At 57.3% G+C, this 24103-nt stretch overlaps 1 protein-coding gene across 4 annotated transcripts in view; it reads left to right on the forward strand.

Moving 5' to 3' along the window:
- The window catches only part of TOM1L2 (target of myb1 like 2 membrane trafficking protein), a 71319-nt gene that overhangs the window by 18620 nt on the left and 28596 nt on the right, over positions 1-24103 (forward strand). For all 4 annotated transcript variants that reach the window (XM_015247612.3, XM_006213816.4, XM_015247611.3 and 1 more), the window contains exons 2-4: positions 15813-15897; positions 19863-19941; positions 23732-23881. In XM_015247612.3, the coding sequence (XP_015103098.1) occupies positions 15813-15897; positions 19863-19941; positions 23732-23881 (314 nt within the window). The remainder of the gene's footprint in view (positions 1-15812; positions 15898-19862; positions 19942-23731; positions 23882-24103) is intronic.

Raw genomic sequence — 24103 nt, forward strand, 5'->3', positions numbered from 1 at the left:
TCCCCTTGACCTTGGGCAGCCCCGGGCCCAGCTGGAACTTTCTCTTTCACAGTCTCCCCTGCAGCTGTGTGTGGCCAGAGGGCACAGGTCTGGCCTCTGAGCAGGCGAGCCCCCTTCATTCGCAGAAGGGCAAAGCCTTCTGGCCCTTGTGCCTTCTTCCTGCCTGATGCGTGGACTCTGCCTGCTGGAGCCGCAGCGCCCTGCAGTGACGGGGACAGCAGCTGCAAGGCAGCAAGATAGAGGCCCACATCCTGCCTGGGACCCTGTGGGCTGCCTGGGACCCCATGTCCTGCCTGGGACCCCACGTCCTTCCTGGGACCCCAGGGTCTGCCTGAGACCCTGCATCCTGCCTGGGACTCCAGGGGCAGCCTGGGACCCCACGTCCTGCCTGGGACCCCACGTCCTGCCTGGGGCCCCACGTCCTGCCTGGGGCCCTGCATCCTGCTTGGGACTCTGGGTGCTGCCTGGGACCCCATGTCCTGCCTGGGACTCCGGGGGGCTGCCTGGGACCCCATGTCCTGCCTGGGACCCCACGTCCTGCCTGGGACCCTGGGGGCTGCCTGGGGCCCTGCATCCTGCTTGGGACTCTGGGTGCTGCCTGGGACCCCATGTCCTGCCTGGGACCCTGGGGGCTGCCTGGGACCCCATGTCCTGCCTGGGACCCCATGTCCTGCCTGGGACCCTGGGGGCTGCCTGGGACCCTGAGTCCTGCTTGGGACTCTGGGTGCTGCCTGGGACCCCGTGTCCTGCCTGGGACTCCGGGGGGTGCCGCAGCTCTGTACCGCCTGCTCCCAGAGTTCTCCTTGTGCCGTGAGGAAACTAACCCCATCTGTTTACACAAGTGTGAGGTTTTTAATTGCTTGCAGCTGAATGCAATCATAACTGATAAGGTAATGTTTTAATATTTTACAGGGGAAATGTATTTACATATTGTGTAATTAAAAATGAAAAATAATTTAAATCCCCACAGATTTCTGGGCCCACATTAAACGCACTGAAACAGAATCTTAGGGGATGGGACTCCTATATCTGTATTTTTTTTCTTTCTTTTTTTTAATTGAAGTATAGTCAGTTACAATGTGTCCATTTTTGGTGTACAGAACAATGTCCCAGTCATGCAGATACATTATGTAGAGACATTTTCATATTCTTTTTCATTTAAGGTTATTACAGGATATTGAATGCAGTTCCCTGTGCTATACAGAAGAAATTTGTTTTCCATCTGTCTTTGTATATAGTCGTTAATATTTGCAAATCTCAAACTCCCAATTTATCCCTTCCCACCTCCTTTCCCCCGGTAACCACAATCACATACCGTATATTCAACAAACTCTCCAAACGATTCTGATGCATAATAAAATCATGTCCATACTCCTGAGTACTGCTGTCCCCATTTTATATATGGGAACACTGAGACCCGAGGAAGTTAAACACCTTATCCCAATATTTTTAAGTGGGACTTGCACCTAGCACTGTCTTGTTCCAAAGAACTCCCCCCACGCCCCCACCTCCTCCCAGCCCAGGGAGGCCTGGCTTTCCCACTGCCCCGCATCACCCTGCTCCTGAAGGAACCTTCCAGAAGGGATGGTTTGGAACTGTTGGACACAGCTTTACGCTGTGGTCTGGGGAGAGCATCACTGCACTGTGTTAGCTCCTGGAGACGACGGGTGTGTGGCTCCTGGCATAGTTGTTAAAAGGTGGACTCATAAACTCTTGGTCTCATCCTCTGTTTTTGAAACGACAGGCCTTTAAAGATGTTCATTGACTTCTCGCAAAAGCTTTGCAAATGAGATGTTACTATTCCCATCCCACAGACGTGGAGACTGAGGCTCAGAGAGCTTTAGTTACTTGTGCAGGATCACCCAGCCAGTAAATAGCAGAATCAATGTGGGCTGAGGTCAGCCTGACTCGGGCTGTCCGGAGTCTGTGTGGCTTTCCTCCTTGGGTCTGGTGTGGCACTGTCTGAGGGGCTCGGTGTGAGGAGGCCTCTCTGACCGGGAGAACTGGGGAAGTCTCTGTGGAGGAGGCTGGATCGGAGAGTTTCAGGTGAGGAGAGAGAAGTTTGAGAAGGCTGGGGTGTATTCTGGGAATGAAGAGGAGTCCTGCTTGATTGAAATGTGTGGTTCCTTGTGGAGGTGGGGGCTGGGACGAGGGGGATGAAGCCAGGAGAGTGACAGGACAGATGGGGAAGGTGGGACGTTTTGTATCTCATGTGAAACTCCTTGCTCCTTAGTGTAAGAACAGCTGCCATAAATTCATCTCAGACTCACTCCCTTAATGTCATGAAGAAATATTCCCCCTCCTAGTGGAGTGCGGCTCATTCTGCCTTTATTCAGAGAGAGACGTTGGTGGAACGATTTGTATTTTACCTTTTTGCCCTGGCCGCCGGGAAGCTCAGGCCCGATTTAGTGTCTACTTGTGGTAACTATCTTACCTGTCTGTTTCTTGGTGAAAAATGTCATCTTTCATTCAGTGTGGTTTCTAGTCTTCATTTCATTTTATCTAATTTGCCTTGGGGATAAATTATTAAAAACTACTGAAAATTCCTTCTGGAAACAGGCAAGATATATCCTTTAACTGTGTTTTAATGCCTGCTTAGAAGAAATGTAGACTTTCTTGCACTGTCGCAGGGAACAGCAGTGAGGGGCTGGGACAGGATAGTGAGTGACTAAAGCTTTCTTGCATTTTGATGAGCTGCTGGCAGGAGGTTGCTAGGAGGGGCATTTACCTCTTGGACAAGGGTTGAAGTCAGTCCTTGGGAACCTCAGGAGTCACTGAATATGAGGAAGGGGCTACAGGCGTGTCTGCTGTGGGGCTCTGCGACCCTCCTGGCCCTGCCAGGTCTGAAGTCATGTCCCTCACACGACCCGCGACCTTTTCTTCCGTCTTCACAGCAGTCACTCCCTAGAACCACCTGGATTGGTTTTTGGCTCTTTTCAGGAGAAGGCACTGACGTTGTGTGGGGGCAGTGCTGGTCCTCCCAGCCCGGGTGCTGGGCTGCACTGGTTCCGAGGCGGCCCTCGGCTTTGCCTTCCACGCCGCCCCTGGGGGTGTGCATTGGGAACCAGCTCACAAACACAGAATGAGGCTTTTCCCTGCGGTCCAGGGAAGATCTGGACCGGAAGTCGCTAGGCTCGTTTTTCCCGTCACGCTTCCTGGGCCCAGGTCGCAGGGCACTCTGTGACCCAGGGATGGGAGCCCTGCCCCCTGGTCCCACCAGGGACACCTTTCCTGACTGGTCCCTGTGGGTGTGAGCAGGACAGAGCCAATCACAGCCTGAGCCTGGGCAGCGGCCCTTGCTGCTCCGTTCAGATCGGGGAGCATGTCTGAACACTGGCTATGTGCTGCAGAGTCCTTGGTCTCCCAGGGGCGGCAGGTCCGTGCGGGGCCACCAGGCTGCAGGAGAGTCAGCGAGGGAGGCCGTGGGTCCCAGGGGAGCGCAGTTAATTCAGCGGAGGTGGTGTGCACTCGGGCGTCGGGGAGCAGCCGCGGAGTGAGAGGGGAAGGCCTGCGTTCCGGCCTCGGGGGATTAGTGTGCAGGGAACGCTTTATGCCGCCTGGCTTCACTTAGCATTCCTGCACTGATTTCCACTCAGCGACCAGGCCGAGAGATTTGTCATTTTCAAAAGCCACGTACATTTCCTGCCTTACTGATGTACCCTGGTGCTCAGCCACCCTCTCGTTTGCTGGGATTTGTCGAGAGAACAACAGAGCTTTTCTCAATTAGGCATCTTCGCAGAATCAGCGCTCCCCTCCCCCAACTTACTTCCTTAGGGGCGTGTTGCTGGGTCAAAGTTATCAATGGTTTTGTCTTTCCTTTTGAATATTTTTCTTCTTCTTATGGAAAGTTTCAAACATCTACAAAAGGAGAAAGGCCATTATGCTGAACTCCCATGTATTTAGGGGTGAGTTTCAACAGTTAGAGTCAGGGCAGCTTTGGTTGATCTGCAGCCCACACTTTTCCTGTCCTGGATTGTTTTGTGATAAATCCCCGACATGACAGAATAGAAGTACCGAAGTGTGTATTTCTAAAGGATAGGGATCTTAAAAAGTATAACCACAGCTGCGGAGGGTGTAGCTCAGTGGTGGAGCGCGTGCTTAGCACGCACGAGGTCCTGGGTACAATCTCCAGTCCCTCCGTTTAAAAAAAAAATCTAATAATAAATGAATAGACCTAAGGAACTCCCCTCCAAAAAATAAAGTAAAAATTTCAAAAAAAGTGATAACTATCAGCACATCTTAAAGATTAATTTATAATGTCATGAAACACCTGGTCATCCAGCTGAACGTTTAAGATTTCTCCGCGTTTTCTGTGGCCATTCTTGGGGGGCCGAATGGTTGTCTGCACCAGCCTGTTTTCTTGGGAAGGCTTCCCTGGACGCATCCTGTGAGGCTGGGGCTCTGCTCTGAGCAGGGCACTTGCCGGCGGGTCCCGGCCTCTCTCTGGCCTCTGCCCCTTGCTGGCGTGGTCGGTGCTGCCTATGGGGGGCGGGGCTGGCTGCCCACCACTCCGGCTTCCTCGGGGGCACCTGGCTCCACCTGCCAAGAGTGAAGCCCAGGGTGCGCAGCCTTCAGGGCCGAAGATGCTGGATAGAGACGGTGTGTTTTCCTCCAGTAACCGCTCCAGGATGCGGGGAGATGCCGGCTCCCAGATGGACGGGGATCATCCTGCGTACAGGCTTTGCTTGGCCTCGCTCAGGGTGTCCCGGTCAGCTCTGCGGAAAGTCACGCAGCCGTCAGCTACATAACTTGTGTGGGGAGTCCGCAAGCTCCGGACACTGTGCCAGTGGGAACGCACACCCAGGCTGGGCCCCTTCCTCCTGTTCCAGACCACGGCTCCATGTCCGTGGACGCTCCCTGTTTGTTCTCGCTCTTGGTATCCTGGATGTTTTCAGTGGACGGATCGCAGTGGCTGCGCAGACGGTCCAGAACCCTGCGAGGCTTGGCTTTGGAACGCAGGTCCCGTGTGCCTTCTGCCTGCACCCCCCGCGCCGGCCCAGACTGTCGGTCCTCCCTCTGGTCCTCCCCCTGGCCTGGGTGCCCTGCAGGTGGCAGAAACACCCAAGTCATGGGTGACCTGCTCTGGGACAAGGGGCACTCACTGGGAGGCCTGGGCGGGACGAAGATGCCCTTGGAGAGATGGCAGGTCGGAGGCTTTCATCCCACGGGAGAGCGGACTTTGTCGTCAGCTCGAGTTTCCCTCGTGTCCAGGACAGACTCACCCTGGGCCGGGCTCGCCTTGCGGGAAGAACTAAACAGCTGAGTGTCGCTCTGGTTGCGGGTTTGCCGTTTTATTTCTTAGCTGTTTGCGGCACCATCGCCGCCTCACTTCCTTACAAAATAGCAGGACCAGGAAAAGTGAAGATTTGCCTCTGAGCCAAGTATTTCAACATCCTGATTATTTTTGCCTTTTCCATTTCTCTTTCAGGCATTATGCATATGCATCCTTTTTTAAAAATAGTTTTATGTCTTATATTCTTTACACCATTGCAAAAAGTTCCTGTGTGGTTTTAATAATGATTGCTTATAATGGCTCTGTGGTATCTAAGTTGGTATATATGCCATCGTTTACTTAGCCACCACTTTTTTTACCTCATCTTTGGGAAGTTTTAAGGATTTTAAATAATAGTGCATTGAGCATGTACGTTCCTGTGTGTAGCTCCCCGCCTTGTTTTTACAGCTTTTCTGAGATACAGTTCGCATGCTACACCACTCGCCCATTCAAAGCGTGCAGCTCAGTGGTTTCTGGCACTCAGGCAGGGTCGCGTGGCCGCTGCCGCAGTCCGCCGCTTCAGGGCCTCTGCTCGTTCCGTGCCCGTTAGCCGTCGCTGCGCCCCAGCCCCAGGCGGCCACTCCACCACTTTCTGTCTCTGTATATTTGCCTGGCTAGACATTTCCTATCAAAGGACTCATCCAACCTCTGTTGTTGTTTTTCCCGTTTGAGAAACTGTGGTAAAATATGCATAACATAAAATGTGTCATTTTAACCGTTTTTAAATGTGCGGTTCAGTGGCACCAAGTACATGCGTGTGGTGGTGCAGCTGTCGCCACTGTTCCTACCCAGAACTCTTCCATCTTCCCAGACTGCAACCCTGTGCCCCTTAAATGCTCATGCCCCGTCCCCCGGACCCTGGCAGCCCCCGCCTACCCTGTGTCTCCGTGAATTTGTCTGCCCCAGCTCCCCGTGTAAGTGGTGTCATGTCCGAGTTGTCCTTTTGTGAGTGGCTTCCTCACTGGGCATGATGCCTTCACTGTTCACCCATGTCGTAGCACGTCTCTGAATTTCATTCCTCTTTATTGCCAAATACTGTTCCTCTGCACGGCTAGACTGTGTCTTGTTTCTCTGTCTGCCGTTTGATGGGCATTGGGTTGTTTCAGAATTGCGGCTGGTCTGAGCACTGCTGCGGTGGGCAAAGACGTCTTTGAGTCCCTGGGCATCCCGAGCAGCGGAATTGCCAGGCTGCGTGGCTTTTTGCTTTGAAATAGCCCTTTAAGCCAAGAACCCTAAAGAGACTGTTAGGTCAGAGGACAGCAGCCTTTCCCAGCATGCCCTGGATGGCTCTTGCTCCCCAAAGGTTCCTAAACGTACACGACCTTCAGGACTGGGACGTTCTGCTTTGCCTGTAACCTCCCAGCAGCGGGCATCATTCTTGGAGATGTGTGTGTCAAGTGAAGAGTAAGACTCCAGCTCCGTCGTTTTGACGTGGCTGTTTTCTATTACGAGTTGCTGAGACGCGGCCTCTAGAGTGGAAACCAGCTACAGTGGGAGCCTCACTCAGGTGGTTGTTTCCGCTTGTCCCCACAGGTGCCTGCAGTGCTGGCAAGGAGGCTGTCCCTCCCACCCGGCTTCTGAGGGACACTCCCAGGAGCGGGGCAGAGTGAGCCCAGGGAACTTCCGGGGCCCCTCCTCCAGGCGCGGAATCTCGTAGTTGCTCTTCCAGGCCCAGAGGAGACGTTCCTTTTCAGCCTCACTCCTGTGTTGCCTGCGGTCCCAGCTAGTCCTGTAGCCAATCAGCACCTGGCTGGCCATGTGTGGCCCGGCCCGGCCCTGATCCCATGTGCCCACCCACTGGCAGGGACTTCGAGGGGCCCCCACCCTCTGCCCTCCTCGGAAGGCGGCCCGCGGGTCCCGTCTGCAGAGTGGTCTGTACGTTAAGAACTGCATCCTGTTTCTTGGACATTTGTGGATGCCAGGCTCCCTGTCTCCTGTTCGGCGTCACTGATTCATGGGGCCCTCACGACTGCCTGTGATGAGGCAGGGCTGACTCCACGGGTGACCAAGCCAAGTAGGGGAGTGGGAGAGGTGTGCCTGGGGCTGGGTGACGGGGACTGGGCCCGACCTGCGTCCTCGCCCCCCGCTTCCTGCTGCAGCCCGTCCTCCGCTGCTGCTCCCTGGGGACTGCGTGGCTCGTCACTCTTCCACACAGCAGAAGGTGGCTTTGGCACGTCCACTGACTCGTCCCCCTCCGCTTTCCTGTTTCCCACGCACTCCAGTCACGACTCGTCACATTGTGCTGGTGTCCTGTTCACAGGTGTCCTACCTGGTGGCCTCCCTGAGGGGCAAGGCCTCCACCTGGCTTATCTTTCTGTGCCTCCAGCTGGTGCCCAGCGGGGAGGGGCCTCAGGTCAGGTTGAGGTGGAGCTGGGGAGCCTTCGGACGCTTTGCATTTTCCCCTCCGCAGGCCCAGCTTCCTGTCCCCTCAGGGTGCGCATGGGAGAGGAGAGATCTGCAGTGTGTCCCCCAGGAGCCAGGGGCCTTTTGTCTTCCCATTGGCGGGCCCACCACCTGGCTGTTGGAGCAGCCTGGGACCCGCTGGCACCGTCTCCCTGACCTGGACCCGGCCCCTGTGCAGCCCTACACCCCGCTGCCTGAGCCACCCAGCCCTTCTCCTGCATGCACTTTCACCCCATCAAGTACAGATGAGGAACAACAGCACACCCGCGGCTGCTCCCCGGGAACTTGAAAGCTGCGCCGCCCGCCCAGGGAATCCCAGTTGAAAAAGACCTGGGTCAGCAGCCTGGAGCCTGTGTGGCTACATCCACCTGTTTCCTCTGCTGCCTGGCCGGCCTGAAGGGCTCCTTCGTTTGGGGAGTGGGAGGACGTGGGGTCCTCACTGGGCCGGGCGTGGAATCGTGGCTCGGACAGGGCTACCCTCTGGAACTGAGCTTTCCAGGCGGGAGAGTAAGTGGTGAGTTTGTGAATTTGTCAGCCTTTAGAGAAGACAGAAGGTTGACAAAAGGAGAAACCACAGTGCAGGGTGGCGTCCAGGGTCCATCCTGGACAAAGAAGGGCGTTAGTGGAGAAACTGGAGAAATCTGAGTGAAGCCTGGAGTGGAGCTGGAACCGTGCCAGGGTTCATTGTCCAGCTTGGACAAATGGACAGCAGTTATGCAAGACGTGGGCATTAGCAGAAACTGGGAGAAGGGCACGCGCGGGCCCTTGGACGATCTTTGCAACTTGTCAGTAAGTCTAAAGTTATTCTGATATTGAAAGTTTATTCATGGAAAAAAGCAACCACAAGGGAAGAGGCTGACCCCACACCTGACTGCACTTGACCCTTAACCCCATGCCCTCTTCACACTTCTTAGCCCAGATCTGTAGCCTTCACCCGCAGAGCCAGGAGGCTGGGCTGCATCCACGAGCCCGGGCCTTCTGCTCTCGAGGCTGGGGTCCTCTTCGCCCCGGCCTTGTCTGGGGCTGTCGGGGTCCCAGGCCACGTGCACTGGGGTGGCCTCGGCCATGGTGTTGGCGGTGCTGCGACCTGCCGGCCGTGCCCTGCTGGGCTCATCGCCTTTCGGCTTTGCTTTCTTTCCTCTGAGAAGGGGCCGCTGGGCTAGGCGGAGAGGGCGTTGAGTAACATACTGTCCGTCAGGAGCCTGGCCCAGCCGACACTGGTTCTCATCCCCTTCTGGGCCGCTCTGTGGGACTAGAGGTCAGTGGTTCTGTGGCAGCTTTGAGGGGAGACGTGGCCAGGGTGGAGGTGGCAGCGGCTCCATCCCCCTGCCTCGTAGGCCCTGTTTCCAGAGGTGACTTCGGCTTTGAGTAATTCATGAGGAATCTTCCAGCTGCTCACTAGGACCCCTCAGAGCTGGCCCATTCGGATCCCTGGAAATTGGCCTGGCTGTTCCTCCACCCTGCAGTGGGCCAAGCCCTTGGGGGGCTTCCTTCTGGAAGGGGAGCCCGTCCGGGCTCAGAAACCCAGAAATCAGAAAGGCTGGGTTGCTGTGGCCCCTCGGGTCGGCTGGGTGTTGCTTGCGGGCAGCTGCTTACCTGTAGGTGGCAGTGGTGACACGGGAATTGGAGGGAAGGGGTAGGGAGGTGGGGGGAGGGGAGAGGGGGAGGGGGGACCGGCCCCTGGAGGCAGGGCGCAGGGGCTCTGCTTCTTGCTGAGTTTGCTCACCACAGCTGTGGGAGAAAAAATGCTGTCACTGCCGTGTTTTACAGATGAAGAGCCTTGAGGAGGTCACGTTTCTGCCCTGGGGTTACGTGGTAACGGGCTGAAGTTTGGACCCACTCAAGCAGGGGTTCAGTGCCCTGCCCCGTCTCCACCATGATGCCCACTTCTGCTTCTTAGTCCAAAGGGAGCCCACAGGGACAGCTGGGCGCCCAGCTCTGACCTCTCCAGGCCACCCAGGGCCCCAGAGGGTTTATAGCTGCCCCTTCGCGGCAGCAAGGCCAAACGCTCGTGGACTCGAAGATGTGCCGCCCACCCCGCAGCTCCCGGTGCAGGTGGGGAGCCGGGGATGGCCTCACGGCTCGTCAGGCCGGTCAGATGGGAAGCACCTCTCAGAACAGCGTTAGAATGGCCCTGAGAGGTTGGCCCTTGCACGGGCTGTACCTGTCTGACGGCTCCCTTGGGATCACCTCTGCGTAGGCTCTGGGACTGGCACTCAGCAGGACAGGTAGGCGGAGCGAAGGCTCCGCAGACCAAAGGGGTCTGGCAGCCTTCTCGGGGCCGGACGCAGAGGTGCTGGAGCCCTCTGGACATGGCCGTGGGCCCTGCCCTCACACTCCAGCTGAGAACCTACTTGTCTGTGAAGTGAGGACTCCGCTCACCTGGGTCTTCTCTTCCCCTTTCTTTGCTGCCAGTGTCCGAGAGGGCCTGGTAAAGCTGTACGTCAGCCAGCGATGCCCGCTCTCACCGCTTCTGTGCAGCACGGCATTGGAAGTTCCAGCCAGAGCAGTCAGGCGGGAAAAGAAGGAGAAGGCATCCGAACGGGAGAGGAAGAAGTAGGGTTACTTCTGTTCACGGATGACATGACCTTTATGCCGAGAACACCAAAGACTTCATTAAAAAAAAATGAGAAAAACTCTTAGAACTAATAAACAGAGCTAGCAAGGCTGCAGGATATGAAATCAACACTCAAAAATCAGCTGTGTTTCTGTATGTTAACAACGAACAATCCGAAAAGGAAACGAAGAAACCAGCGTCATTTACGGCAGCTTCAGAAAGAGTGAAGTCCCTAGGAACTGCCCAAAGAGGTGAAGGGCTCGCACTCTGGACCCTGTGAAACACTGCTGAAGGGAGTCAAAGGGGGCAGAAGCAAGTGGAAAGATACCCCATGCTCATGGCTCAAAGACTTCATGCCTTTAAGATGACTGTACTCCCCGAAGTGGTCTGTAGATTCAGTGCAGCCCGGATCAAAATCCCACCGTTTTTTTTTAAGAGGGTATTAAGTCATTTATTGATTACACACGATAATGGACGGTACACAGGCTTCATTCCCATCTGTAGCAAATGCTTTATGGTTCTGCTCATACGAGGAACTTAGAGGAGTCAAGTCCATAGAGACAGACAGTGGTAGGGTGGGGTCCAGGCGCAGGGGGAGGGGCGGGTGAGTGTCTAGCAGGGACAGGATCTCAGTTTGGGACAATGAGAACCTTCTGGAGATGCCAAGGGTGTTGGCTGCCCAACAGTGCCAGGTGCTTAATACCCCTGGACCGTACACTTAAAAATGACGAAAATGGTCAATTTCACATTGTGTATATTTATGTCTATTTTACTACAATAAGAAAAGTCACCAAAACAGAAGAAAAAGTACGCATAGGCCAGTGTCCTCGCGCAGTGGGGACTAGAGGGCTGGGGCTCGGCGCCCATGTGGCCCTGTCACCGTGGTGGACAGGAAACAGCACCCAGGAGGGCAAGGGAAGCAGGTCCGAGGCTCAGGGTATCTGGCGGGGCCGGGACCGAGCCAGGGCCACGCGGCGCCCCATCCTCCCTGGGCCTCGGGCTGCCCTCCCGCTTCTGCGTCCCAGCACCCCGCTCTTGCTGGCCAGTGGCTGGATGGCTGCGTCATGGTTCCTGCCGGGGCAGGACCCGAACCACCTGGAGCTGGTGGAGCAGGTACAACCTGCCTCGTGCCCACCGGCTCTGATGGGAAGGCACGGGGCTGGACCCAGGCAGGAGGGTTTTTAAATGAAAGCGTCCTGGTGATTCCTACCTGCAGCCAAGGTTGGGACTCAGCGGCCTATGACTCCCTGTCTCCCTGGCCCTGCGCCCTCTCTAGCTGCAGGGGAGAGTGGGGCCCTCAGGACTTCACACCATCTCTGGCTCCTTTTTTCTGGCTTCTCTAGTCCTGTGTGCTCTGCTTGAAGAGGTTGGTGTTGTCTTTTGGGGTGGGGGGTGCCATCACTCCTCCTCCCTGGGTTCCATGGCACCAGGGCCTGGGGACCCAGCCAACTCGGAGTTCTGTGGCTGTTCTCCGTCTCCCTGTCCTCGGGCCGAGGACGGTGCAGGGCTCACCTCAGGCTGCCAGTCTCCAGTATGTGGCACGGGGACCTTGGGGTTTCATTTTGCCTTCAAGTTACCAAGGAAGCTAGTTTGGTAGCCTGCAGGCCAGTCAGGTGTAGTCTGTGTTCCTCGCGGCCCTTTTTCTGCCTAAGTGGGGAGAGGCGCAGCGTTCGCACCTGTTCACACCCGTCTCTCTGGTGGAGGGGGAGCCGCTGCAGCCCGCGTTCACAGAGCATGTAGGACTTGGAGCAGGAGACGGTGGTGGCTCTGAGCAGTGCTGGGATTGACCTTTTTTTCCACCTGGCTGCTCTGTGCCCACCTGCCTCCCTTGCACCCAGTAATCCCAAAGGTTCGCCTCACATTGCTGGGGCATGTCGCCAGATGAGCATCCTGCCCATTCAGACCCCGGCCCTTCCCCTCATCGCCCAGCAGGAAGCCGCCTCCAGGCTTCTTCCCTCACTCTGGACTGTGGGGGAGGCGGGAAATGTGGCCGCGTTTCTCCATTCCCACCAAAAGGATGTTGCTGAATGCAAAATGCTCAAGCCAGCCCTCTTGTGCCTTCTGCTGCTGACTGCTTCTGAAGTCACTATATTTAACATCAAAGTGGAGCAAGCAGCAGCGGGAACCACGCCGCTGGACCGTGAGGCTCCTCCCCGCAGGACTGCCTCAGATTTCAGACGGCCTGGGAGAGCTGGGCGTGGGGGGAACAGGCCGAGAGAGAGCACTGACATTGCTGTCAAGCCGACCTTCAGGGCAGCCTGGCCCCCAGCCTGAGCCAGGCAGGAGGCAGCCTTTTCTGAATGGAGAAAATGCCATGGCAACAGCATCAGGAGGACGTGCTCTCTCATACTGCAGGCTTAATGGGAGCTGTGTCTGTCCGGCTCAGCCCCACCCAGCCCAGCCCAGCCTTGCTCAGCCCTGCTCTGCCCTGCTCTGCCCTGCTCAGGCCAGCCCTACCCAGCCCAGCCCAGCCCAGCCCAGCCCCTGGCCATCAACATATCATCAGAGACCTCTGAAAGGTCAGCCCTTCGCTGCCTGGGTCACCGGTGCTTTGACCTTTACCCGTCCCAAGGGCCGGCTGCCAGGAACGACTTGCCCGCTGCTCCCTGGAGCATGTGTTTCTGCTGTTGCACCAGGATTTATCTTAGGTTTTGACAATTTCTGTGATAAACGAAATGAGACTGAACTTTGCATCCTCTGGCCTGGGGACAGGACCGAGTGAGGGACCCATGTGAGTAGCCGCAGCTGCTGGACGATCAGACCCAACTTTGGTCCCATTGCGGGAATTCTCTTACCAGGAGAGAAAAATAAGAATTGGTCCCAGCCCCTTTGTCAGGCTCGCCTCCCTCCTCTGCCTCAGCCGAACACCCGCAGATGGTTTACGTGGCGTTTCCAGCAAGATAAGAAGCATTCTTTTGGGGCTGGTTCTTTATAATCAAAACGAGTCTATATCTTTTAGCTTGAAAACCCAGAGTCCCCGTAACTGAATGGAGAGCGCTGACCCCGAGGACAAGTCGTTGGGCCTTTGAGCCCTTGCCGGTACCATCAGAGGGGGAGCGGGTGTCAGGTTACTGGGTTCCGCGGCTGCACCGAACTTGGAATGAGGCTTCACTGCTTTCCTGTTCCCTCTGTGGCCCCGCCGAAGTGCAGTCGCAGTTTCTCCCCCAGGTCTGGGCGATCCCCTGTCCCCGTGCTGTGGGGGCAGACTGCCAGTGGGGGGTGGCCCTTGGGCCGGCTGGCCTGTCCATTTGCTGGCTCCGAAGGGTCACAGATAGCCCTGTTAGGAGGCTGCTGGGTCGGTGGCTGCAGACAGCCTCTGCTGGGCGTGACCCCTGCAGGGAGTCACCTCGCCTGGGAGTGGACACCTCGAAGCAGAGGGCTGTTCAGAGAACCAAGAGAGCAGGGGCTGGAGGCCAGGCCACCTCACCACGGGCAGAAGCTCAGGAGGCCGCCTGGCACGTCCACCGCTGCTGGGTTCCAGGTGCTTGCTCGGCCCTCAGCCTGTCTCCTCTGTACTGGACCGTGCTTTGAGCCATTCTGCCTGGGGGCCTGGCCCTCCCCGCCCCTCCCACCCTGGCTGCCCTCCTCCTCCAATTTCTGCACCTGCCCTGGGGTGGGGAGCAGCGGCTCTGGCTCTGGTTAAGGGCCCCCGGCACAGGGCCCAGCCCGCTGCACACGTGGGTTCATCTGAGGCCGCCTCTCACCCTTGTGGGTGTTTTTTCTCCTTCAGTGGGTGAAGAAAGAGCCTTTGGGTGCCAAGGGTGCAAAAGTTGACGATACATCCTTTCTGTAAAAATTACAGCAGTGAGGTTTCTTGTGTGCAGCCTGGAGGCTGTGGCTCACGTTTTGAGCAGCAGTTACACCTGGGGAGCGTGTTGTCACTGCTTGCACACACAGGCTGTTTGGATGTGTGAGTTCTGGGGTGTTGTGTACGAAACAAGTGTTACTTGTCCGTGGTTGCGTCCAGTGAAACAAGGCCACTTGCAGCCTGTGCAGAGGCCATGTGTTTCACTGCTTGCGTGTCAGTGGAAGTGTGGGCTGTGTGAAGCTTTTGTTAGAAGGGTGGTGATGGTGCCCCTCTCGCGAGCCGCACAGTTGGGGTGGGGCAGGTTTGGAATTCATCTAAGACATCAGTGCCCTGTCCGAACCCCGCCTGAGCTCACAGCTGGGCCATGTCTGCCAATGCCCAGGCTTCTGAAATCAGACGTTGGTGCCACCAACTCAGCTGTGTGATCCCAGCCAAGGACCCAACCTTTCTGAGCCTCTTTGCTTCTTTCTAAATGTGGGAGAGACTAGTGCCTACCTTAGAGGCACTTAAAATTTGTTTATAAATTGTGTTATAATACGCTTAACAAAACCTGCCGCCTTCACCATTTTGGGTGTTAATACAGTCACATTGTCATGCAGCCATTCTCTAGACCTTTTTCATCTTGCGAAACTGAAACTGTCCTCCTTAGACAAAAAATCCCTGGCAGCCATGATTGTCCTTCCTCTCTATGAACTGACTACTTCGGAAAGCTCAGATAAGTGGAGTCATGCAGCGCTTGTCTTTCTGTGTCTGGCTTATTTCACTCAGTGTCATGTCCTCAAGGTTCACTCTTGTTGTAGCAGGTGTCAGAATCCCTGTCCTTTTCAAGGCCGAGTAATATTCCACGGCACGTGCGCACCACAGTGTGCATCTGCTCACCTGGGGGTGGACGCTTGGGCTGCTTCCACCTTCTGGCTAGCGACAGTGGTGCTGCTGTGAACGTGGGTGTGAGAATCTCCCTGAGATCCCACTTTCAGCTCTTGGGTATGTACCCAAGAGTAGAGTTGCTCGATCGTATGACTGTTCTCTTGTTAACTTTTTGAGGACACTGTCCTATTTCCCACGAGGGCTGCCTCATCTCACATCCCCACCAAGCGTGCACGAGGGCTCCAGGTTCCCCGCAGCCTTGCCAGCACTTGCCACTTTCTGGTTCTTTGACAGCAGCCGTCCTCGTGGGTGGGAGGTGCTGTCTCACTGGTTGGATCTGCACTTCCCTAATGATTAGTGACACTCAGCGTTTCTGCTGTGGGCGTGTTGGCCTTTTGTGCACCTTTTGGAGGAACGTCTGTTCAGGGCTTTCGCCCCGTTCAGGTGGGGTTTGCCGTCAGATGGTGAGGGCTCTTGCTTTGCTGGGAAGGCTGCTGACTCCTCATCCCTTCACAGACGTCCTCTGACTCTGCAGGCTGCTGTCTTGCTGTTGACTGTGTCCTTTGATGCAGAGGAGGTGTAGCCCTTCCGCAGCCCAGTCTGCTGTTGTTTTCTGGTGTGGCCTGGGTCCTCAGTGTCACAGCCATGAAGCCACGGCCACACCCAGTGTCACAACGCTCTCCCCTTGTGTTCTATTCTGAGAGCTCCAGCTCTTGGGAGTTGGGACAGGGTCACGCAGGCCCCCGCCCCCACTGTGTCCTGTCCCAGAGCGAGTCGCCCCGCGCTGCTGCTGGCACTGCCCACCTGCTTGCGGGGAGGATATGGTGGGTCTGGTCCCTCCGGCCCCCTGCCAGGGCCCCTTGCTCCAGGAGAAATGTCAACCAGTTTCCTTTCTGAATTCACAGAAAAGGCCACAGATGGCTCCCTGCAGAGCGAGGACTGGACGCTGAACATGGAGATCTGCGACATCATCAACGAGACGGAGGAAGGGTGCGTGGGCCCCCCACCCCACCCCAGGGCGGGTCAGCTCCCGCACTCACCGCCCACCGGGCCTGCGGGGCTCGGGCTACACGCCGTGTTCCATTTCTAGTCTGTTTGCTTCAGCATTGATGAGCCAAGACCCTGCATTCTCTGTCCTCTTCTGTCCACCTCCCTGCCCAGCTCCCCAAAGGCGCTGCTTGACGTAGAGCAGTGACCACCTCTTTGAATAACCTGCTTTTAATCACAAGTGAAAATGACGCTGCTAGGTTACTCGGCACCCAGTGGTCATCTGTCTCTGCAGCCAGACCCCGCCACCTCCTGCCCCTTTGCAGACCTGGGGCTGCGTCTGCCCTGCTGGACGGGAGGGGGCCCAGGGTGAGGGGGCCCACGGGAGTGGGGAGTAGGGAGGTGAGCGTTAACCCCCAGCCGCCCCTGCATCCCTGCGCTGCCGGGTCTGTATCCTCTGCTGCACCACCGCGACGTGGCATTTACGTTGCTTCCACACTGGCCACTGTTTGATGCTCTGTCCACACCACCCTCTCTTAAACCACCTCCAGATGGGGGCAGCCCTGGCCTTGCCCCGTGGCGCTGTGTTGACCAGCCTGGCCGTGTGTAAACTGGGGACCTGCCTCTGCAGGCTGGTTCTGCTTTCATGCAGCGAGTCCTTACTGGGTGCCTGTCTCGGGCCAGGCCCCTGCCCGAGACGGCGCAGTGACCAGGAGCTGACGGTCCAGAGTGGGGAGGTGGCCCCTAAACAGGACACTTAGAACACATCTGGGGCAGCAGGTGACCACACTGTGGGGGGCTGAGCTGGGTGGGCACCTGTAAACCGCCATCAGGGAAGGCCTCGCTCAGGTGGGCCCAGGACAGGACGTGAAGGCGGTGGGGCTGAAGTGTGACGGTGCTGCCCGGAGGACTTCCCAGCACGGGTCCTGGGACAGAGCAGGGAGGTTGAGGGACACACGTCCTTCCACGGGGAGGAGCCTCTCACGGTGGCCGGGCTCCTGCCCTTCCCCGTGGAGGGTCCCGGCCTGCGCTGTCACTCCCGCCCGTGATCTCTGTGCGGCCGGGAATCTGCTTTGTTCAGTTTGTTGCACTCTCAGCACCGGGACGGTTCTTGACAGACACCTGTTGGGTGGGTGAGTACGCGGATGCGGCCTGGGGAGCTGTCTGAGGAGCAGGACAGGCAGGTGAAGGTGGGCACAACCCTGTGCAGCAAGTGCTCCATGAGGGCCGGGTGCAGCTCGGGAGAGCTGGGCGCAGGGCTTCCTGGAGGAGGTGACATCCAGGTGGAGGCCTGCAGCCCATGTGGGCTTGGCCAGGCGAGGAGAGTGGACAGGCTGGACAGTGGGATCAGGGGCCTGGCACCACCAGCCTGGGTGACCCTGTGTGGGTCTGCCTCCCGCGCCTGTCCCCTCATTTATAAAACGAGCCCCAACGGCAGGTTGCTCGTGTCACGAATGCCCTTGCCCTGCTGCCCCCTGAGCCCTTGCTGAGCCCTGGGCTCCACCCTCAAGCCAAGGGGCAGCCGTTTTAATGTGGGGGAAACTGAGGCTCCGAGTGGTTTGGTCACTGGCCGAAGGTCTCAGTGCAGTCGGGAGGGGCCAAGGCAGGAGGCTAGCCTGGCTGACCGGGGCCCAGCCGCCAAGCTGTGTCTGCCCTTCAGTTGTTTCGAGTGTCGTGTCTGGGAGGCCGTGGTCCTGCGGGCTGTCCCGAATACCCAGGGCTCAGCTTGCCTCCAGCCGGGCCCCTGTGTGGCTGTTGCTCGTGTCCTGGGTCCTTGTCATGAACTGGAGTGCCTGGCTGAGCAACAGGGCCAGTAACAGGGCCTCACCCAGGCCTACGTAATTAGGGCCCAGGCATTTGGTACGTGGATTTGGTAAACGCTCCCCAGTTGATTCTGAGGAGGCTCTGGTGAGGGTCCCCACCTGGTCACTTTTAGGACCACCTGGGACCTTCCCCAGCTCCCCGAATCCTTGTGCCCCAGCCTCCAAGCTGCGGGGGCCCAGAGGAGTAGCCCCAGGTAGATGTAGTGGAGCAGGGTGACCGCTGTGGGGGGCAGGGAGGTGTTCAGGGTGGCGGAGGGGGCACAGCCGTGCCCTCCCTGGGTGGCGGGTGCAGTTCTGGATCCGAAAGACTAGGCGGTTCAGTAGCGCTGGAAAGAAGGTCTCTTCTAAGTGTGGGGTCTGAGGAGGCTTTGGGGAGGCTGGAGATGGCCCAGGGGCCGGATCGGAGGCCCCGACCTTTCCTCCAGGAGCTGCCGGGCTAACTTCTCCCGCTCCGTCTCTCCTCTCCAGTGTCCCCAACCCTCCTCCTGTCTGATCTGCTGCTCAAAACTTTGTGCTTCTCCAGCAGAACGTTGGCCTCCTCTCTGCAGCCTCTCCCCCGGGGAGGGAGAGGAACACTTGCTCTGTGCTCCCCCAGTCACTCTCAGGCAGCAGCTCCTCAGGGGGAGGGGTTCATTCTCACTCCACCCAGGAGCCCGCTGGCTCCGGTTCCCTCCACCGCCATCACCCCCCACCCTGGAGAGCCCTGAGCGCCCTGCCCTGTCCGTGATCGCAGCCCCTGGAACCCTTCCCATTCTTCTGCTCTGTGGAAGTTCAAGAGTAGAGGAATGAGCTGGGACTGAGGGATGGCAGCCTCAGGTCAGGAGAGAGAGAAGAATTCAAGCCGTGCTCCCCCGGCCTGCAGCTGCTGACTTTCACCGGCTCAAGTCCCCGGAGTCCTCAGCCAAGAGCTTGTCAAGTCCCGCATTTGCAGGACTCAGCCTCCCTGTTCGGAGATCAGGGACCCGCGCCCCGTCAGCCCTTCCCCTCGGGAGCCAGGGATTCCTGCCAGGCAGCCCTGCTTCAGGTCGGGGGTGGGAAGTAGGTGGCCCGGGCCTTAAGTTTCCTCCGGGAGCCTCGCCTTGCTGCCACGAGTCTCTGTCTGAGTTGGGCTGGTCAGCGGCGCCTCTCCCCTCCCCTCCTGCACCTTCCTCACACACTCTGGGAAGGGACTTCATTGTCTGGTAAATAGATAGTAACTATTTCAGAACTGCAGCAGCAGGAGGCCCCTGACGTAGGAACTTCAGCTTTGGAAAGACCCAGCTCATACTCACGCTGATGTGTCGGTTGTGGGAAGGCTGGAGCCCCCCCTGTGGAGGCAAAGAGCGGGCCCCCAGAGGGGTGACGGGTCAGCGGGGCAGGGGCTTCATGCCAGAGGTCGCTCCTGGCCCCACAACTTTGTTGACTCCCAGCTTAGAAGTAATTAAATAAGATGTTAGACACAAGGGCTGCACCTAACAGGCGCCCTTATTGGGCTGGCGGGGACCCACCCTCACAGCGGTACCTGGGCTTCAGGAAGAGCCGTCCCGCGAGCCGAGCAGGCAGCTGGTGAAGCGCAGCCTGTTCTCTCCATTACCTCAGAACACCCAGCTCCTTAGGTTTTGAGGGGACTTACTCAGGCTTCTCAGGGAGAAAGGGGTTCCAGGAGCCAGGCAGGCTGACCTCCAGGCCTGGCCGCTCGCTCCTTTCCCTGCAGGGAGCCCAGCCTGGGGCGCGCTAGCGCTGTTTTGAGTGAGTGGTGCCTGCGGGTGCTGCAGAATTCAAAGGGCTGCAAAAGGCGATGCAGTGGACAGCCGCCCTGCTCCCGGGCTGCCCGGCGCCCTGCCCTGGGGCCGCAGTGACCTGCTGTCTGCCGCGGTCCTTGTGTGGCTCTGCCCGGCTCTGCAGACGCTGCCCACTATGTCTCAGATGCCCGAGGAGTGCCTTTGTTCTTTCCTGCAGCCGCGCAGTGTCCTGCTGTGTGGTGGACGTGGTTTACTTTGACCTGGTTCACGTGGACGGACGTTGGGTCTGTTTCCAGCCTCTCGTACCTGCAGACGAGCTGCGGCAGATACCTGTGCCGGGCTGGCTGACATGGATGGGCGTGACTCGGTAGGAAGGGGCCCCAAAGTGGGATTTGCAAGGATCGTAATCCGTCCTCTCCTCCAGGCCAAAGGATGCCATCCGAGCCCTGAAGAAGCGGCTCAACGGGAACCGGAACTACCGAGAAGTGATGCTGGCGCTGACCGTGAGTGCTGCCCACAGCCGGCGGGAGGGCGTCTGGGAGGCACAGCCCGGGCAGCACGGCCGGCGGGTGGCTGGGTGTGTGCGCTGCTGGAGGCTGGCGGTGCCTTCTGCTGGTGCCCTGGGCTGGTCCACCCTCTGAAACGGGGGCCTTCACCTGGTAAATACCTCCAGCAGAAGATGAGGTGTGGGCAGCCTCGCCCAGGACAGAAGCCCAGGGCAGAGAAGCCCCAGGCCTGGGTGTGGGCCCCTTGCGGCCCCCAGCCTGCCATGAGGCACCAAGGCCGCCGCTTCCTTCTGACGAAAACGCTGACTCCCACCAAGTACCTGCCCAGGTGCTAACTCAGGTGCTCCCACTAACCTTCCAGAACAGGTTCCTCATCCCCTTTGGCAGATGAAGAAACTGGCTCAGAGGGGCCCAGAGGGTTGCCCAGACCTCACAGTTCCTGGGGTGCCAGACTGGATTGTGGGGTCAAAACTGAACGTCACCACGCAGGTTCTTGGGAAGTCAGCCAAGCTCCTCCTTTCGGGAAGGAACAGGCCAGATTTTTGCCCTTCCTTAAAAAGTCAGAAAATGAAGACAGACAACTTCAGGTGTTATTTCTGTCTTGGAAGCAAACATCTTTTCAGATGTGGCGAAAACCGGGCTGCAGTGAGCTCCTGCCATAGAAGCTTGAACAGGCCAGCAGGTGGACTGATCTGTCGGCTTGGAGAGTGAACGACTTATCCAAAGCAGCTGTAACTTGCTCCTTTTAAAGCGGAGAAGCCATTTGGGTTTTTCCCCCAAGTGTAAACCCAAGACTAATAGGGGAGCTCTCTGCCGGGGGCTTGGGTTTGAATAAGACCAGCTGAGGAGCAGGGGTAGAAGACTTCTGTTTTTCCCTCAGAATTTGAACCGCAGCTTTCACTCAGCCCAGAGTGATGCCCAGAATGGACTGTTTTCAGTCACTGTCATCACCAGGCAGTGAACTCTGAACACGCCGGCGGTTTTCCTGGTCTCTGAACCGCATCCAACTTCGCGGTAACCGCGCCGGGTGGAGACCTCTCTGGAGGGGCTCTGCCTTTGGCACCGCACAGCCCGTGCTGGTGGCCGGGTCCTAATTGTATGGTTATAGTGATGAGCAGTGACGCTGAGTGGCTCTTCCTGGACCTGTTGGCCACATGTGTGCTTCGTTGGAGAAATATCTTTTAAGTCCTTTGCCTGCTTTTAAACCAGACGCTTTGTGTTCTTGCTGTTGAGTTGTATGAGTTCCTAGTGTATTTGGGATGCTAACCGCCCGTCAGACAGATGGTTTGCAAATGCTCCCTCCCGTTCCGTAGGTTGTCTTTTTATTCTGCCGACTGTTTCCTGTGCTGTGCAGAAGCTTTTTAGTTCAACGGAGCCCCACTTGTGCGTGTTTTTATCGCTGGTGCGTTGGGTGTCACATACAGAAAACCGCTGCCAAGACCCAAGTCAGGGAGCCTTTCCCTACATTTTCTTCTAGGGGTTTGACAGTTTCAGGTCTTACCTTTAAGTCCTTCATCCATTTCGAGTTCATTTTTGTGAGAGCTGTCAGAGAGGGGCCAGCTTCATTCTTCTGCGTGTGAATGTCTAGTTTTCCCAACATCACTTAGTGAAGAGACTGTCTTCCTCCACTGCGTAGTCTGGGCTCCCTTGGCAAATGTTGGTTGACCATATGTGTGAGGTTTTATTTCTGGGCCCTCAGTTCTGTTCCCCTGGTCTGTTTGTCTGTTTTTATGTCACCGGCACACTGTTTTGATTCCTATAACTTTGTAATATAGTTTGAAATCAGAACGTGTGCTGCTTCCAGCTTTGTTTCTCTTTCTCAGGATTGTTTTGGCTGTTCAGGGCCGTTTATAGTTTCTTATGAGTTTCAGGATTTTTTTTCTGTTTCTGTGAAGTCTGTGGATGGCTTTGGGTACTGTGGACATTTTAACAGTATTAATCCTTCTGACCCAAGAATGTGGGATTCCTTTCCATTTACTTTTGTCTTCTTTAATTTCTTCTATCAACGTCTGGTAATTTTCAGAGCACAGATCTTTCATCTTGGTTAGATTTATTCCTAAGTATATGTTTATTTCAACGTGGTCAGGTCTTTGCTGCAAATCCCACGATGCCTTTGGGAGACCCGTGAGACGTGCAGACCCGTTCTTCCCCCACCGCAGGCCCAGCCTGGCACTCGTGGGCGCATGTCTGCTGGCACCGCTCTTCCGCCTGGGTCTTCATTCTCCCTGTCAGTTGATCTCAGTGCCCCCGCTTCCGGTGGGGCTTTCCTGACTCCGCATCTGTCCCCACCAAGACTGCCTAGGTTTCCCCAGAGAGGAGCTGCTCGAGGCTCTGAGGGGCTGTCTGCTCAGGCTTTCCTGTATTTCTGATTGCTTGGAGGCGCCCCTTGACTACTCCACGAGCATGACTCCATTCCGGAAAATTCCCACCACATCCCAGGTCCTGCAGCCCCGGGGCAGAGCTGCCTTTTCCCCGAGCAGCCTGCAGTGGGCCTTGCCAGCTGGGGGGGGCTTTGCATCTCTGGCTCTGCTGGCTCTGTGGCCCCACTAACGGTCCGGGGTGTTTCAGGGACCACGTGAGGCAACAGGAATCGAGCAAAGGTTGCCTGTCAGAGGAGGAGGAGGGCGGGCCCTGTGCCTGGTGTGGCTCCGAGGAGGCCCCCTCCTATTTCTGGTCCAACCAGCACTTGTACCGACACCAGTTTCTCCAGCTTTCCAAGCCTCTTAACTCTAAAAAAACGGGATGACAACCTCCACTTAAAGAGAATTCATGAGTGTTGAGGATGGAGTGAAATCACATGCAATGTGAAAGAGTCTCTCCTGGGTCAGCCGTGAGGTTGCCTTCAGTTGCGTCACCGTTAGGGACTTGTGTGGCCCTGCTTTGCCCAGGTAGAGCCCCGTCGTCTGACCCCAGCCCCGAGGAATGGCTCCCCAGGTCACCAGCGGTCAGCTAGTTTGGGCAGAGGATACGTGGAGCCGTCAGCAGTGTCCCTTTGCTGGTGACGTCGTTCCCCGGAGGCAGTCCCCACTAGGGGACGTGGCATTGGCGGTGCCAGCCTGGGGCTGGATTTGCAGAGAGCCGCCCGCGAGGCCCGAGGCTCCCTCCAGTGGTCCCCCTGGATCCCAGGACCCCCACCCTCCGCACCGGGCTGTGAGGACAGCAGGCCTGTGTTGCAGACACACTCTCACCCTGACTGCAGTCCTGCCTCGGGGCACAGGCCCCACTTTCAGCCGGAGAAGCTGGCTCAGACAGACGGCCCTGGGCCCTTCAGGCAGAAAGCAGTGGGCCTGAGCTGCAAGTCCACGCCGGCCGGCCGGCCAGGACCCACAAGCGCCTCACTTTCCTGTGTGGCTGAGGCCTATGTAACTTACTTTTCCAGGGAAGGGAGGAGGGGCGGGGTCTGAATTGAACGTGGGCCTTCGAGGCGCACCGACCACACCGGGGTGAGGATCCTTGGCCTGCTGCTGTGGATGCAGCAGCAGGTGTGGGGGCCATGGGGTGTGAGTGTGTGTTTGCTCCCTCATGTAGGGAGGCCTGGCCAGGACTTAAACGCTCATGTTGGCCCCACTGAAGCACCAGCCTTCTCCTTGTGCAGAGCTGGTACCCCAGTCAGCAAGGAGCCACCGTCTTCCTGGATGAGGCCATGTGGGGACGCCTGTGCCCTCTGGGTCTGACTCCGGAGGAGACGTCGGAATGGCCTCCGGGAGGAGGAGGGGGTGCCGAGAACCAGCTGCTCCTGGGAGGGACTCCCCGGTGCTGACCCCTCTCTCCGTTCCTCCCGCGTCAGGTGCTGGAGACGTGCGTGAAGAACTGTGGCCACCGCTTCCACGTCCTCGTGGCCAACCGAGATTTCATCGACAGCGTTCTGGTCAAGACCATCTCCCCCAAGAACAACCCCCCCACCATCGTACAGGACAAGGTGCTCGCCCTCATCCAGGTAGGTGGCTCGGCCGCGTCCCGCGCGGAGGCTGCTCAGGTGTGGCCTCCTCTCAGAGGGTCCTCGCGCTTTCCCATCATTTGGAGGAAAGAACGGAGGCTTCTGGGTTTAAATCCCTGTTGAGACATTCTTTTTTTTTTAAACATTTTTTTTATTGAGTTATAGTCAGTTTACAATGTTGGGTCAAATTCCAGTGTCGGGCACAATTTTTCAGTTACACAT

The sequence above is a fragment of the Vicugna pacos genome, chromosome 16 (assembly GCF_048564905.1).
Source record: "Vicugna pacos chromosome 16, VicPac4, whole genome shotgun sequence".
NCBI lineage: Eukaryota > Metazoa > Chordata > Mammalia > Artiodactyla > Camelidae > Vicugna > Vicugna pacos.